Below are 16,508 nucleotides of genomic sequence, written 5' to 3'. Positions count from 1 at the left end.
TACATAAAACAATGCAGTAGCATTAAATATGAAGAAAAACAGGGGAGGGCAGGAGACTACGGAATGATGGGGGAGAGGGTGTGCAAGTTTCGGTGCAGCAGTCAGGGACGCATTTCTAAGGAGATGGCACCTGGGCTGTCCCCTGAGAAAGCTATAATTGTCCCCACTTTGCCGACAAGGTGAGGAATTGCTGAGCACTCAATCCCCAGCGCCTGGCAGGTACGTGGCTCCACTGGAAGTGCTCAAGCAGTGCCTGCCCAGTGGATGAGAAAGAACTCAGAGCGGTGTCCTTCGGTGGGGCCCGGGTGGAGGGGCCCGCTGTCCCTGTGCCGTTAGGATACCACCCCGCACATTTCCCAGGGGGCTGCCCAACTTTCCCGAGCGCTGTCAAGGCGAAGGTCGTGTCCTGAGCTTCCCCAAGAGCCCCAGGGGGTAACCAGCACAGCATCACTCTCCCCACTTCACACCGAGGACCCGATTACCCCCGACTGGCCCACCATCTCCCACCGCCCGCGGGCATCCTTCTTCTGCAGGAAAGAAAAGGGGAAAGTGCTGCTGAAACTTTTGGGGCTGCGTTTAGTCTCTCCCGGTCGGGAGGCGACGCCGCCGAAGAGCCGCTCGCCCCGGCCCGAACCTCGGCTTCCGAGCGGCTCTGCGCGCGTCCCCGGGCGCACGGAGGGCCGCGGCCGCGCGGCGGGGCCGGGGTCTGAGCCACCGCGGAGCGGGGTCGGGGCCGCGCCGCCCAAGCGCACGGGGCCGGGGCCGCGCGGAGACAAAGCGGCGGTGCAGGCCCGGCGGGCGCACGGCGGTGGCGGCGGTGGTGGCGAGGCTGGGGCCGGGCCCGGACGCGGCGGCCCGCGCCCCCTCACCTGTCGAGCCAGAAGGTCCAGGGCGAGTGCAGCGGGACCCCGCCCGGCTCGGGCCGCAGTGCCGACAGCTGCTGCAGGCCGAGCGGCGGCGCGGTGGCGGCGGCGGCGGTGGCGCGGGGCCCCGGCGGCTCCCTGGCTCCTGCGGGGGGCGCGGCGGCCGGGGGCATCGCCATTTTCTCCGCCCCGCCTGCCAGGCCGGCGGACGCGCGGACCGCGGGGCGAGCGGCGGCTGAGTCACCCCCGGCCCCGCCCGCCCGGCCGCCCCGCCCCGCGCGCCCCGCCCCGCCCCGCCCCGCCCCGCCGCCCGCCGGGCCTGGGAACCGCGCTGCGGGGCCGCTGGGGACACGGCCTGACCCCGGCCGCCAAACAAAAACAGGCCGGCCCACGGGGGGGTCGAGGGCAGATTCGGCACAGGCACAGACCCCGAGGGCAGGGGACTGATGGACAGGCCGGCCCGAGGGAGGGCAGAGCAGAGGCTGAGGATGGATTCACGGACTATGGGGGTGAGCGGAACAGAGGTCATGGGGCTGGTTCAGCGGACAGACGGGAGGTCGGTGAGATGGATAGGCCGGCTGTAGAAAGATGGAGGGATGGATGGATGGATGGACCAGTGGATAGAGTCTCCGACGCACACGTGGGAGGGGAGGAAGGGTGGATGGAGATACCAGTAGTCTGAAGGATGGGTGGCAAAGCTGGCAGATGGCTGGAGGAAGGATGGAAGGGCAGATGGAAGCACAGTTGGATGAGACAGATAGATGGCAAGGGGAACCGCTGGCCAAATGGATAAAGAGACTGGAATGCTCAAGAGTGCAGAAAGAAAGGGCCAGACAGACAGAAGCCAGGTACCACTGGCTCAGGCATGTGGTTGTAACAGGTCAGCTTTGCATTCCTCCTGGTGACAGCACATTTCCTAACCCAGCTGACTTGAAGGAACCAGGGTCCCCATCCCACCCTCTCTGGGGCCACCATGTGCCCACAGTGAGGGGCCCAAGCCTGGCCCAAAGTGTGACCAGTTTCAAAGAAGGGTTCCCAAAGTCAGCCAAAATTTTCCAGGCTTGCCCCAAAGCACCTGCAAGGAAGGAGGAGGAAAGCATGTAAGCACACGTCATAACCGGCATGAGCATGGACACCCTCTTTAAACTTGAATTTCCGGATAGTCCGTCTCTGGCCTTTAAGAGCTGTGGATGTAGAGTTCCACCTCCTCATAGGTTTTCTACCTGGCCTAGCATATGTTCTGCTCTTAGCTAGAGCATTCACTGGGATGGTCTCGAACAGGAACCGCAAAACCAGGTGGGTTCTGGGGCTTCACGGGCATCGTGAATGCCTGTTCTGAAGCCCAGGGTAGGTGCCTCCTCTAACAGGTATTCAAGGTCAGATAAAAAGACAACAATGAAAACAAGACCACTGCTAGGGGATCTCCGCTTCAAACATAATTTCTATACAACATGTGATACTGGAAGCAACGACATATTTATAAAGTCCTTCCAGCTTTGAGATATTGTGGGTCCTTTTGGTTAGATGCATTTTTTTTTTTTGTTTATTTTTTCCTTTTATTTCTTTCAGGAAAATGCATTTATGGCATTGTTTAGGCTGTTATGGACACTTTATACTTATTAACTCACTTAATCTGCCCGACAATCCAATGAGGAAGGTACTATTATTAGCTTTTTTATGGATGAGGAATGGAGAAGTTAAACTTACCCCAAGGTCACACAGTACATGACAGAGCCGGGATCTGAACACAGGTAATTCAGATTCCAGAGTCTAGGCTTTTTTAACTGTCAAGCTCTACTGTCTGTCTAACTGGAAAACTAACAGGTCCTCATAGTAAAAATAAGGCAATGAATAGTAAGGCTCCCCCCCTCCCAACACTATCAATCTTCCTGCCCAGAGGAAACCAGTGTTACCAGTTTCCTTCCAGAAAAATGCAAGTATGCCCATAAAAGCATATAGCTAGATATATAAATTGTATACCTATCTGTATCTTTTATAACAGAAATGGAAGCATTTTATACCATTGCTTCACCTCCTTATCTTACTCAACATTATATATTTGAAGGCTTTTTTCCATATCAAAACATACAGATCTACTTCATTTTAAGGGCCGCAAAGAATCCATTCAAAAGATGTAATATAACTCAATTTACAAGCCCTCAAGATTTGTGTGGTTTGCAGTCATTTTCTTTTATAAATAATGCTACCATAAGCATTTTTATATTTAATGTCTTTTCTCATCTGCACAAGTTTATTTCAGAGTAAATTTGGAGAGGTAGAATTTTTGCCTGCATTAAAAAATTTGACACATATTGCTAAATTACTGTGCAAAGTGGTTACAGGAATTTATGTATAATTGATTTATAAATAATGGTTGATTCTGAAAATTTATATTTACTAAGTGACATTTATCTTTGTAAAAGTCTACAGTAGAAAGGGAGTTTTTGCTTTCTAATGATTAGAACTAGTCAAACTGTCAAGTCTAGCTTCTTCCTTATGTCCTTTACCAATACTCTCAGCAAGAAAGGGTTATTTTAAAAGTTTTATTTGCCGTTTCTAAAAGAGAGCACGCATCACATGATAAATTACTTTCAGCATTTAGAAGTAGGAACAGTTTCGCAATTTCTCTTTATTGAGTAACAATTATGTACCTCCCTTCCTTTTTGCTTTGGCTTCCAGGATGCTCAGAATTACATTTGAAGCTCAATCATAACATTAATATTAACCAAGGAAGACCCATCACTCTTTTTATGTTAATTTATTCCTATTTTTATTTTAATGACCTAATTGCGCACATATGTATGTTATACTGTGAACCCCTCAAATCTATTGTGGAAGCAGGTGATATACAAAAAAATAAAATGTAAATGATCTAAAGATTAATAAAAGAGGTCAGGCAACATGGTTAAGGGGAGAGGCAAGGAGAGAATGATGGGCGTAACTTCCAGTCCCTTTCTGTTTGAAATGTCTAAGGGACTTAACTATTGTTATTGCTCTTGACAATCATCCTTAGAAAATAACAAATTAGGAAAATTCCCCTGACCTTCCCCACTTTGCAACCAGACATCAGGAATTAGAAATTCAGGGTAGAAAGGGAACTTGGAGATTATCAAAGCAGACCCATCATGTTAGAAATGAGGAAACTGAGGCCCAGAGAGGTGAGGTGACTTACCCGAGGCCACAGCTCTAGGAAATGACAGAGGCAGGACTAGAACGTGGGTAGCTTGAGATCCAGGCCAACGTGCTCTCCCACTGCGTTAACACGCAACTCAGACGACTTGGGGTGGCAGGAGGGAGGAAGAGAAGGTGACCCCACAGCCCCTATCAACAAAAACAACAAAAAGGACTTGAGGCACTCATAAATAATTAAGCAATTAGCTGCAGCAGCTATACCCCTCCCCTTCAGCATCCAGTCACCAAGGCAACTTGGGCAGGGTGCCTGCTGGTTGCCTAGTAACAGTGTGGTCTGCTCCCCTGACATGTTCCCTAGGCATCAAAGGATTTGAGAGCTGGGAAGAGCCTTACGACAGGAATCACTATGCCAACACCTTCATTTTCCAAATGGGGAAATGGAGGCCCAGAGAAGCTGAGTAACATGCCCAAGGTCACACAGCTACTCATGGGCACAGCCAGGCTCCATTCCCAATTGCTTTCCATTGCACTAGGGCTATCTTAGGGATGCTGCAGATGGAGGAGAGGAGATCTCTCCACAGTCCCTAGGAGAATGAGAAAGTAAGAGCTAGCGAGCAAGCAAGAAAGAGACAGAGACCTTGAGCTCTCATATGCAATTAGCAGGAGCTGGTAATCCCATCAGCCCAACTTTCATCATCACCATGGCAACATGGGTGAGGCGGGTGCTGGTTGCCTAGTAACAAGTGGTCCTCTCTCTTCCACTCACATCCGGCTCCCTGGGAGTCACAGGAACAGAATGTTGGAGCTGGAAGGGAAGGCAAGGATCCTAACTCAGTCTCTTCCTTTGACCGATAAGGAAACTGACGTTCGGGTATACTGTGCAAGGTCACACAGTCACAGAGCCAGCTAATGACAGGGACTCGTTGGCCAGCCAGCCTTTCCTGAATTCACTCCATTTATCGCCTCTATCACAGCCCTGCAGGAAGGGAACCTTCATTCAAGAGAGTCAAAACATGGGAGGGTAATGGCTCGTGGTCTCCTGGAGGTGCTTCTACCACTTGTCTAAATGGTGGCTATGCCACACACAAGGCCTGGCATACAGCAGATGTCCATAGGAGGTACTATCACAGTACTTAAACCCAGGCTCTCTAAAGTCAGAAAACCTGAGTCAAAAGCTGGCTCTCTCGAAATCTGGCAAGCTCTCTATGCCTCAGTCTCCCCATCTGAGAAATGGGCATCGTAACAGTCCCTACCTCTTGAGTCATCATTAGGGTTAAATGAGAAAATGTACATGTCAAGTGCCTGGTATAGTAAGATGGAACAAATGTTAGGTATTCATTTATTCTCCATTCAGTAAATATCTGTTGCATGTCTACTATGCAAATGCCACTGTTCTATGCTCTTGAGATTCATTAGGAAGGAATACAGAAAAAGAAATCCCTGTCTCACGGAGTTTACTTCCCAGTGGAATGAACATATATATATACACACACATATATATTTTTTAATGTTTAATGTTTCTTGAATGGGCGGAGGAACTCATTGGCAATGTGCTATGTTTATGTTACTGGGCTGCTTCTCTAAGACTGAGAAGTTTCCTGTTTACAGGGTGTGATGCTATAAATATGCAGGGCTGTCTTGTATGTGGGAATTCTGTTTTCCTTTCTTTTAAAAGCTCAGAAGAAAGAGGAAGGCAGTGACCACTAGATGGCAGACCTCAGTGTCCCTAGATACGGAGCACAGGAAGGCAAAGGCCTGGGGTTCAGGCCCTGACTGACACTTCCAGCAAAGGCAAGTGTTGCAGTCGGTCAGTCTGAGGGCAATGGCTTGGAGGGATGGGGGAGGCTGGAACTGCCTTTGGGACACTGAGGGCGTCGGGGGAGACTGTAGCGTGGTTTAAGAGTGCTTGCTTTAGTGAGATTAAATCCTGCTTTCACCAAGATCCTGCCAGGGGTAAGCTGTGTGACCTCGGCAAGTTATTAACCTTGCTGAGCTCCAGATTCCTCATCTTGAACATGGAAATAGTGGCGAGAGCTCCCTAAGGGGGCTGCTTTGAGGCATGTATGAGAAAATATGTCTAACGTGCCTTGCAAGCTGCACACAGAAAAAGCTCAACCAATGTTACTTATCTGGAATCTAAAAGATCCTTGAGGGTCTAGTTCCAAGTTGCAGGTGGAAGGGGAAAGGGGGAAGGAAATAGCACTTGTTAAGCATTTGCAATGAGGAGACTGAGGTCCTCCCAGTTACCACGCCTGGAAAATGTGACGTCGAGTTTCAGTTGTCCCCCCGCTCCACATTCAAATCCACTGATCAGCCCTGGAGTTCTTGTTTTGCTCTTCCTGCCCCTTGCATTCATCTCCCTTCTGTATACCCAGTGGTACCACCCACTCCTAGTCCTCACCTCGAGTTCCAGCCAAGCACAATACCCTCCTCGCTAGTCTCCCTGCTTCTAGCACTTGCCCCTCCAACCCACTGCCAGACAGCAGTCTGACAATTGTCCCCAAACGCCAATTTGATCATGCCCGAACTGCTTCACTGGCTTCCTACTGCTCTCAGGATAAAGCCTATACACCTCCCGGTGGCCAACAGGGCTTGGCATCTTCTGGATCCTTCCTGCCTTTCTAAGAGCATGGCTGCACTCCCTCCTTCGTCTCCACGGCCGAGAGGCATCTGCACATGCTGCCCCCTCTCCTGAGCCTCCAATGCCTCGGTTGTGCATGGCTGGCCCCTTCTCCGGCTCAGGCACCCTGGGGAAGACCTTCCGCACCCTCCAGCTCTAGAGCAGGTCCTCTCTCCTCCCCGACTATTTTCTTCATAGCACATGTCAAAGCTGCACTGATCTACTGCCTGTCTCCCACACCAGAACATCAGTTACAAGAGGGCTGGGGTCCTCTTGTTCACGTCTGTGCACCTGGTGCCTAGAACAGGGCGGGCCGCATGGATGGCACACCACCCAGATTTGTTAAGGAAAGGAACTGGGTATACAACAGCTATTGACTGAAAAAAGTCTGTGACTGGGGGCCCGCCCTGTGGCCGAGTGGTTATATTCGCGTGCTCCGCTTCAGCGGCCCAGGGTTTTGCTGGTTGGGATCCTGGCCAAGGACATGGCACTGCTCCTCAGGCCACTTTGAGGCAGCGTCCCACATGCCACAACTAGAAGGACCCGCAACTAAAATATACAGCTATGAACTAGGGGGATTTGGGGAGAAAAAGCAGAAAAAAAAAAGATTGGCAACAGTTGTTAGCTCAAGTGCCAATCTTTGGGGGGGAAAAAAAAAAGAAAAAAGTCTGTGAATTCATCTCCCCATTTCTAGTCTTCCTCCTCTGCTGGTTTATCCTTTCTGTGGACAGCATATTTGTTTTCCTAAAAAGTACTTTTCCCCTGATACTTCTTTGCTCAAAAGCCCTAAATGGCTGATTGGCTCTCACAGGCTGAGTTCTGAAATCTCCAGTCTAGCATTTGAAGTCCTCCCCACCCAACCCACCTCTCCAAGTGCATTTGCAAGCATATTTCCTAATACATTTGTTGTATATATACCTATATTTACATGTACTTGGAAATATATAAATATATGTTAAACATAGGTATTTGGAAATATATATATTTCAACACACCCTCTTCCCCTTCGTGCGCCTTCAGCTCTGCCACGACCTGAGCTCCACCACTCCTCCACCACTGCCTCCCTGGTTCCTAGGACGGCACATGGGAGGTTCAACTTGACTCAGTCGATGATCTGTCTACTCCCCACTCAGTAAACACACTGTGTGCGCTCACATGTCCACACTTTGGCCTGAGACCTTTCTTTTCTTCTCTGGCCATCCACATGCTCTAACCATCCTTCAAGGGCCAGGGCAAGTTCCATCACAGGAGCTCAGTCACCAAACACTCCTGAAAGGGGCAGGAGATCCAGAGCTCAAGAGCCATCGCTAAGCAGGTACCCAAACTACTTTCCGCAGGAACCCCGTTGCCCTGGCAAAGGGAACACTGGAAACTAACCATGCTTTTCCGTGGTTAAGAAAAAAGTCCCATGATTTCAGAAACATTGGCTCTGTGGCCAGTCTAAGAATTCAGATTAAGGGACCTTTGTTGTGACTGCACAGGATTTTACTGACCGGAGAGCCAATGATTCATATAACCAACTCCTACTGTCGGGCATTTAGATTACCAAGGTTCCCCTCCATCATGTGCAACCCTGCAATAAATACATTCTGCAAATCACTGGCTCCTTATCAAAGAGTAGTTATTAATGCCTCCCCAGGCCAATCAATCAGCCAGAGATGTGAGCATCACTGAGATTAAAAACTGGACCTGGAGAGGAAGGCCAGCAAGCTTCAACTTGGTTTTTGGCAGTTGTTAAAGGAGAGGAAAAGATGGACAGCAGAGAGGCAATGTGATCAGAGGAAAATCCAAAAATGTATGTTTGAGCTCACGCTTAACAGCTGTGTGATTTGGGGACAAATCAATTATCCTCGTTGAGTCTCCTTTTTTTGTCAATTAAAAACGAGTGCGCTAATGATAGCAGTGTCACAGTGCTGTCTGGAGGGGAGGCCATGCCCAAGCCATAAGGTGCCACACAAGAGTCAGCTGTTGTTTCCTTATTACACTTCCTGCTGGGATAACCCCACAGCTTTACGCGGGTTCAATACGGGTGTTCTCCTTTGTGCTCTTTGGAGATTTAGAGGAGTGTATAGAGCAACCAGCTGTCCCAGTTGCGTGAGACTACTGGGACTTGAGTCCTGGAAGTCCAGGAAAACCCCTCCTCAGTCCTGACAAACGGGAATGGTTGGTCAAGCCAGGAGCAGGTCCACAGAGCACGGCCTTTGCCACTTGGCTTTCTGCATTCATCGTGCAGGCCCCCACTGGCCCCTGCAAGCTGACAATTGCTTGCATATTAAGATAAGTCAGCAGCAAGCTGGTCACTTCTTTGCAGCTAAGAAGCTAGCTGCTTTTGGGATAAGCTTTTGTTTTGAGCTTTCAGTTACAGCTCAGACATCATTTAGGGGAACATTCTGCAGGCCAGTACTCTGAGGAAGGGCACTGTGCTTTCCAAAGCTTTATTTTTAAGCTTAAATAATCACATCATATTACGGCGTAAGAAATCCTGATACAGAAAATATAAACTTAGCAAAATACTAGGAGGTGCTGTGCCGTGTTACGAAATGACCCCCTGTACCGTACTGCCCTGTTATTGATGCCTAAGCTCCTTGCGGTGGGGAGCTCACCTGTGTAGCCCTCACAGACGATTGTAAAGCTTGCTCATGTAGTGGGTCTTCAGTAAATATCTGGATAATGAATCCCTCTATGATTAAAATATTCACTGAAATGTATACTGAAATATTTTATAAGCCATTTACTTCCTGAGAGCTGCGTACACTAAAATTTGAGAAGCTATTATCAATTGATGGGCAATTAGGAAAGGAAAAATAAAGCAATTTCTGAAATGAAGCCACATTATTTGTTTTCCAAAAATACTGTAATTGCATAAAATTTTCAGAACCGTAACTACTGTGCAAAGTGCTGCAATAGGAATCATGAAGATGCGTTCAGACAGCGTTTTAGGCCAACGAAACCTCTGCAGTTACTTAATCTCTTTCCTTTTACCATCAGCAGAAATGGCATTCTCCCAGTACGGAAAGATACTGTTAACTTGTTACTCCTTTTCTGTTGATTTTCACTTGTTACATAATATGCATATGATGTTAAGTTGCATGATGTGGTAATTCTTTAGAAGTTTCTTAGTTTTTATGGTAAGATGCTGTCTTTTTCTGAGAAGTGAAAGATATGCACATATTGATCACACTAGTCTGTTAGAAAATGTGGTCTCTCCAAGGTGTGTGTGTGGGGGGGGTTATGATAAACATGGTGCCCCACAGATCAGTCTGCACGTGTTTTGTGTTACAAATATTTACTATCATTGACAATGATCTTGGAGATAGCTAAGAATCATTTTTGTTCTTTCAAAACATTCCAGATCCCTCAGAACTAAACTCCGAATTATCCTAACTTTGAGTTAATTCTCTCTCATTCCTAAAATGCCCAAGGGTCATGTTTTCTTGTCTTATGGACTAAAATATTTTATATTATATGAAGCATAATCTTGTCAATAACATATGGTAACATCTTTTTCATATTTTGCAAAAGCACAGTTAATGATGCAAATAATTTCCTATCTTTCATTCTGAGGGAAAATCATTAATAAAACCATACTCCTTGCAAGAAGAATCGAAATTCAGCAGTAAGAGGGCACAAACCACCCATAAAGGCAAGATATAAATTAGCAGTGAGGAAACAAGCCTAATGATTATAATGTCCAGATGGAAATGAATAACTGAATCATTCTTTGTCAAATCAAATAGCATCTTAATAAGTTGTTGCATCATCTCTGTTGATTCAATTTAACTGGAAGATATCAGAAATGATCACGATCTGCAAAAATATCTTCGTTTCCTATGCTCATTAGCATTTGGCCTGTGAATCCTCTCCTTTTATTTTGAAGGGGAAGTTACCCCCAAAATGGTCTTTAGGCTTTTCTTCCTCAAAAGCAGCCCAAGTTAAAAGCAAAAATAGCCCCCAACTTGAATTAAATTATTGGAATTTAAAAAACTGGAACCCCGGTGTTTGGTCAAATCTTTTATCAAAGAAAGAATTCAAACACTTCTTTTACCAGGCAAGCTGGTAAGTACAAGTTGTCATGGAAACAGTATGTATTCAAATTATACGAGGAATGACGCTCTTCATCTAACTAGGTGTTCATCTCCTCTAAATAGGGAGAAATCGTTGTAGCTGAAATCCATTATATTTCTTTCAAATCTGCATTAAAAACAATTATTTTATATAGGAATTTTATATAGGAATACACAGACACAGAGCCTCACTCTCATAAAAAGGAGAATTAAAATTACTTGCAAAAGAATTGGTGCGTAAATAAAAAGACATAAAATGAAAATGAATCCCATGATATAAATCTATTGACGCATAGTGAAGGGGTGGGAGAATGGAAATCAGATAATAAAACACCTCCTTCACCTACAGTGGGACATATTTTTCTTCTATAGCATTAGTGACTATTTTTTACAGAATGATCTAAGCCAGAACAGTTCTCTGGAAGTTGGAGTGACTTGCTAACAGGTGTATTGTCACCACTGCTGATGACAGCAGAATCCTTCGTTCATCCACAGACTTCCAAGGAAGACACAGAAGAAATGCAATGCTATGTTGAACAGGCTTTTCTCACTACTTAATAAGGCAATTGTTGAGAAACACATGGCATGAGCTAATTTTGTGGGGAGAGATTTATAGCATGGAGGGCCTGTGAAGTCAAAGTCGTACGTAAGAGGCAGCCTGAAATTCTTTTTGGATCAAGGTAATCCTAGAGGAACATGTTTTATGTCTTTTCAGGTGAAGATAATTTCCCACCTCCCTCCAAAACAATAGAAAAATGATTTTTCATGTTTTGCAGCCTAGAATGCTGAGGTCTCAATGAAGCCCTTGCTCAAGCAATTAAGATAACAATAATTCAAATGAAAATGCTGACAGCTCCAAAATATACAAAGAGCTCTTAAAACTCAACACTAAGAAAATGAACAACCTGATTTCAAAATGGGCAAAAGACCTGAACAGACACCTCAACAAAGAAAATATACAAATGGCAAATAAGCATATGCAAAGATGCTCTGCATCATATGTCATCGAGGAATTGCAAATTAAAACAACAATGGGATACCACTACACACCTATTAGAATAGCCAAAATCCAAAACATTGACAATACTAAATGCTGGCGAGGATGTATAGAAAGAGCGACTCTCATACCTTGCTGGTAGGAATGCAAAATGGTACAAGCACTGTGGAAGACAGTTTGGCTGTCTAACACTAAACCAAAGTGTGTCAAAACTAAACACAGTCTTACCATGGGATCCAGCAATTGTGTTCCTTGTTATTAACCCAAAGAAACTGAAAACATATTCACACAAAAACCTGCACACGGATGTTTACAGCAGCTTTATTCATAGTTGCCAAAACTTGGAAGCAACCAAAATGTCCTTCAGTAGGTGAGTGGATAAATAAACTGTGTCCAGACAATGGACTATTGTTTAATGATAAAAAGAAATGCACTATCAAGCCATGAAAAGACATGAGGAACCTTAAATGCATATTACTAAGTGAAAGAAGCCAGTCTGAAAAGGCCACATAACATTATACCAAAAACATTCTGGAAAAGGCAAAATTATGGAAACAGTAAAAGGATCAGTGGTTGCCAGAGGTCAGGAGGTAGGGAGAGAGATAAATAGAGCAAAGAGGATTTCTAGGGCAGTGAAACTATTCTGTATGATACTGTAATGGCAGATACACGTCATTATACATTTGTCAAAACCCATAGAATGTATAACACCAAGAATGAACTCTAATATAAACTATGGACTTTGGGTGATAATGATGTATCAATGTAGGTTCACTAATTATAACATATGTATCACTTTGATGTGGGCTTTATGATAGTGGGGGAGGCTGGGCATATGTGGGGACAGGGTGTACAAGGAAAATCTCTGTACCTTCCCCTCAATTTTGCTGTGACCTAAAACTGCTCTAAAAAATAAAGGCTATCAATAACAAAATACCAACAGCAGTAACAACTACCATTTCATGAGTGTTCAACTATGATACACATTTACTTATCTCATCCACTCGACATATCAACTTTAGGAGGTAGGTATGATTGTGATCCCCATTTTATACACTGGAGGCTCAAAATGGTTAAACAACATTCCCACAATTACACAGTAAGAGATACGGAGTTCAAACCCAAGTTGGTTGGGTTCCAAGCCTGTGCTTCTCACACTTGCAGACTCTCCTCTTGAGGGCAAGCTTCACCTCCTTGAAGGCATCTCTAGATCATATGAAAAATGAGGTCACCCTTGGACTTGGGGAAGTATTCAAATTATGCCCCAAAACGTTCAAAACAGAGCACTGTGGAAAAGTGCTTGTTTCTCTGGTGTACAAAGCATATGTAAGCCTATTAACGTATGCCTACATTAATGCCTGTATGTATGTGTATGTATTGCACTTTAAACAATATGGGACATGGTAAACCTCAGAGTTCAACTACAAAGTAACAGCAGGTTAGCGTTCGCCATGAGTTTGGTTGAGTCGTCTGCTTTTGGAGAGGGACCATTTAAGAGATATAAACTCTTAGATCCAAGAATCTCAGTGAACTCCAAACACAAAAAACATGAAGAAAATCACACCATGGCAGAGCATGATCAAACTGCTCAATTCCAGAAAAAATACATGTTATGAACAGAGAAACAAAAATAAGAATTAGAGAAGATTTTTCATAGGAAATAACACAAGCAAGAAGACACTGGAGCAATTTCTTTAAAGCACTGAAAGAAAAAATATCTGTCAACCTAGAGTTCTATATCCAGTGAAATATCTTTTCAGAAACAACAGAGAAGAATTCTGCTTCCACAAAGATGGAATAGACATGCTTTTCCTAATTCCTCCCACTAAGTACAATGAAAAACCTAAACATTATATATAAAACAAATGTAAGATGACTCTGAAAGGTGGCACACCTGCTGGGGATCTTGGGCCCCAAGGAATGACATGGTGGTGAGTTCCCTCGGTTTTCTTTTTGCCTCATATATCCCATACTTGGGCACCCTGGAAATGCCAACAAGCAGAGTCAAAAAAAAAAAAAAAAAAAAGCCCAGGAAAAGTCTTCTTTCTTTAGCCAAAGGACAAGAAAAGGAGAAACCTACAAGACAGAAAACTTTTATGCAATAACTGCTCTACGCTAACCAAGCACCATGGGAAAAACTGTGACCCCATGTCCACCCAAGCCAGCAAGACCAAGAGGGGAACTTCAGCTTCTACCTTCACCAGGCAGAGCAGGTTAAACAAACAAACAACAATGACAAGAACCAAAAACCCCAGGATCCAACAATATGCTATCCACCAAAAACTTAACTACTAGAGGGAGATTAAACAGCTATTAAATATAATGGAAAAGAGACGGGCCACATAACAGAACAAGAGTTCTGTTAGTTGCCATGCTGTGGCAGTGGCTCACATAGAAGAACTAGCAGGACTTACAAGTAGGATATGCAACCATGCACTGGGGCTTTGGGGAGGAAAAAAGAAAGAAACTAGAAACAAAGCACAAATTGGACTGAGATTAAGTAGAAGAAAGGAAATGATAATGGTCAGAGCAGAAACCAATGAAGTATAAAAGAGAAAAAACAAATAAAATCAAAATATGGTTCTTTGAGATCCAAAAAATTGATAAACTTTTAGCCAGACTATTCAGGAAAAAATAGAGAAGACACAGATTACCAAAATCAGGAATGAGATAGGTGATGTCAATACATATTCTATAGATATGTAAAAGATAACAAAGGAATGTTATTAACAGCTTTGTGACAAGAAATTAATAACATAGATGAGATAGAAAAATTCTTTAAAAGACACAAACTACCAAAGTTTACTCAAGAAGAAACAACCTGGAATAGCCATATATCCATAAAAGAAATTGAATACGTAATTAAAAATCTTCCTACAAATTAAAATCCAGCATCAAATGACTTTACTTGTGAATTCTACCCGACATTTAAGGGGAAAAATAATACCAGTTCTACAAAAACTCTTCAAAAAAAATTGTAAAGGAGAGAATACTTCCCAACTCATTCTATTAGGCCAGCCTCACCCACAAACAAAAATCAGACAAAACCAGCATAATAATAATAAAAAAAAACTAGAGATCAATAACTCTCATGAATATATATGCAAAAATTCCAAACAAAATTTTAGCAAGTACAATACAAGAATATATAAAAAGGATAATACATCACAACCAAGTGGGGTTTATATCAGGAATGCAAGGTTGGTTTAACATCTGAAAGTCAACCACTATAATTCATCATTTACCAAACTAAAAAAGTAAATCCATGTGATCATCTCAATAGATTCAGAAAAAGCATTTGCCAAAATCCAACATTCATTCCTGATTGAAAAAACAAAAACACACTGTCAGCAAAGTAGGGGCAGAAGGGAACTACTTCATCTACAGGGGTCTACAAAGGCCTACAGCTAATATCACACTTAATGGTAAAAACCAAATGTTTCCCCTGTAATGTAGGGGAAGAGACCAATGAGGTCCACTTTCATCACTTCTATTTAACATTGTACTTGAGGTTCTAGCAGTGTAATAAGGCAAGAAAAAGAAACAAAAAACATCTAGATTGGAAAAGAAGTAAAACTGTCTTCATTCACAGACAACACGATCGTCTACATAGAAAACCTGACAGAATTTAACCAAAAACACTACTAGAACTAACAAGTGAGTTTAGCAAAATTTCAAGACACATGGTCAATATGCAAAAATTAAAAAAAAGAATTTCCATCCACACCTCATTCCATTTACAAGAGTTAACACAATATGGAACATAAAACTACATGTAAAACCTAAAACAAATAAAACTTCTAGAAGAAAACACAGGAGAAAAATCTTTGTGACTCTGGTTTAGGAAAGGATTTCTTAGATAGGACACCAAAAGCATGATTCATAAAATAACCCAAATTGATAAGCTGGACTTCAAAATTAACATCTTCTGTTCTTCAAAACACACTATTAAAAGATTAAAAAGACAAGCCACAGACTAGGAGAACACATTTGCAAATCATATATCTGAAAAAGATCTGCCTTCCAGAATACATAAAAAAACTCTCAAAAGTCAATAAAAAATAAATGACCTAATGAAAAAATATGGACAAAAATGTGAACAGATTCATCAACATAGAAAACATGGCAAATAAGCACATGAAAAGATGTTCTACATCGTTAGTCATTATTTCTGACCTAGTAGAAATTCTATTCCCAGCTAAACTATCAATTAAGTATGGAGGTAAAATAAGGGCATTTTCAGCTATTTAAAATCTTAAAACATTTACCTCCAAATCACCTTTCTCAGGAAGCTATTGATGTAATGAAACAAAATGAAATGAAACAAAACAAGAAAGAGAAAGATGTGGATTCCAGGAAACAAGAGTTCTGATATAGGAAGGGAATGAAGAAACCAGCATGATGCTGAAGGGAAGTGACAGGGCAATAGCTGTGCAGACCAGCTTGAAGTAAAGAGGATGCAGGTTCCAGGATAGACGTCTCCAAGGACAAAAATACAACCAATTGATTGGATGATGAATTTGTCTATACTGAGTGAAATTGTGTGGTTCTGTCAGAAAGTTTGGGGTCAAGTAAGTTATAGGCACATACTGCTTTAAGCAGGGAAAAAAAGACAATCATTAGCTCTAAGGAAAACCAAAAGTTGTACAATTTACAAAATGTAGTTATAATCTATGACTCAGCTGTGAACCATACTACAGGGTGGAAGTTTACAATCCCACACCTCACTGATGCCAAGCAGACTCTAACTTGTCCTCATGAAACTGTTCTGTGCCTGTTAGAAAGTGGTGGAAGGGTGGCAGCACAGGGGTTTTGAGAAATGTAGCTGTTTA

General features: G+C 43.6%; 1 protein-coding gene across 7 annotated transcripts in view; it reads right to left on the bottom strand.

Annotated features, from left to right (window-relative positions):
- The window catches only part of EIF4E3 (eukaryotic translation initiation factor 4E family member 3), a 63,151-nt gene that overhangs the window by 37,500 nt on the left and 9,143 nt on the right, over positions 1-16,508 (bottom strand). For 4 of the 7 annotated variants that reach the window (XM_070238631.1, XM_070238633.1, XM_070238635.1 and 1 more), the window contains exon 2: positions 4,036-4,184. Coding sequence is in view for 1 of the 7 variants with exons in the window: in XM_023621183.2 (XP_023476951.1) it covers positions 870-1,042 (173 nt within the window). In the remaining 6 variants the exon portion in view is untranslated. Of the gene's footprint in view, positions 1-869; positions 1,113-4,035; positions 4,185-4,632; positions 4,801-16,508 lie in introns of those variants that run through there. The other 3 variants (XM_070238632.1, XM_070238634.1, XM_023621183.2) reach the window with 2 other exon arrangements.

This window comes from Equus caballus, chromosome 16, assembly GCF_041296265.1.
Source record: "Equus caballus isolate H_3958 breed thoroughbred chromosome 16, TB-T2T, whole genome shotgun sequence".
NCBI lineage: Eukaryota > Metazoa > Chordata > Mammalia > Perissodactyla > Equidae > Equus > Equus caballus.
This window is presented reverse-complemented; position numbering and strand designations above follow the sequence as displayed.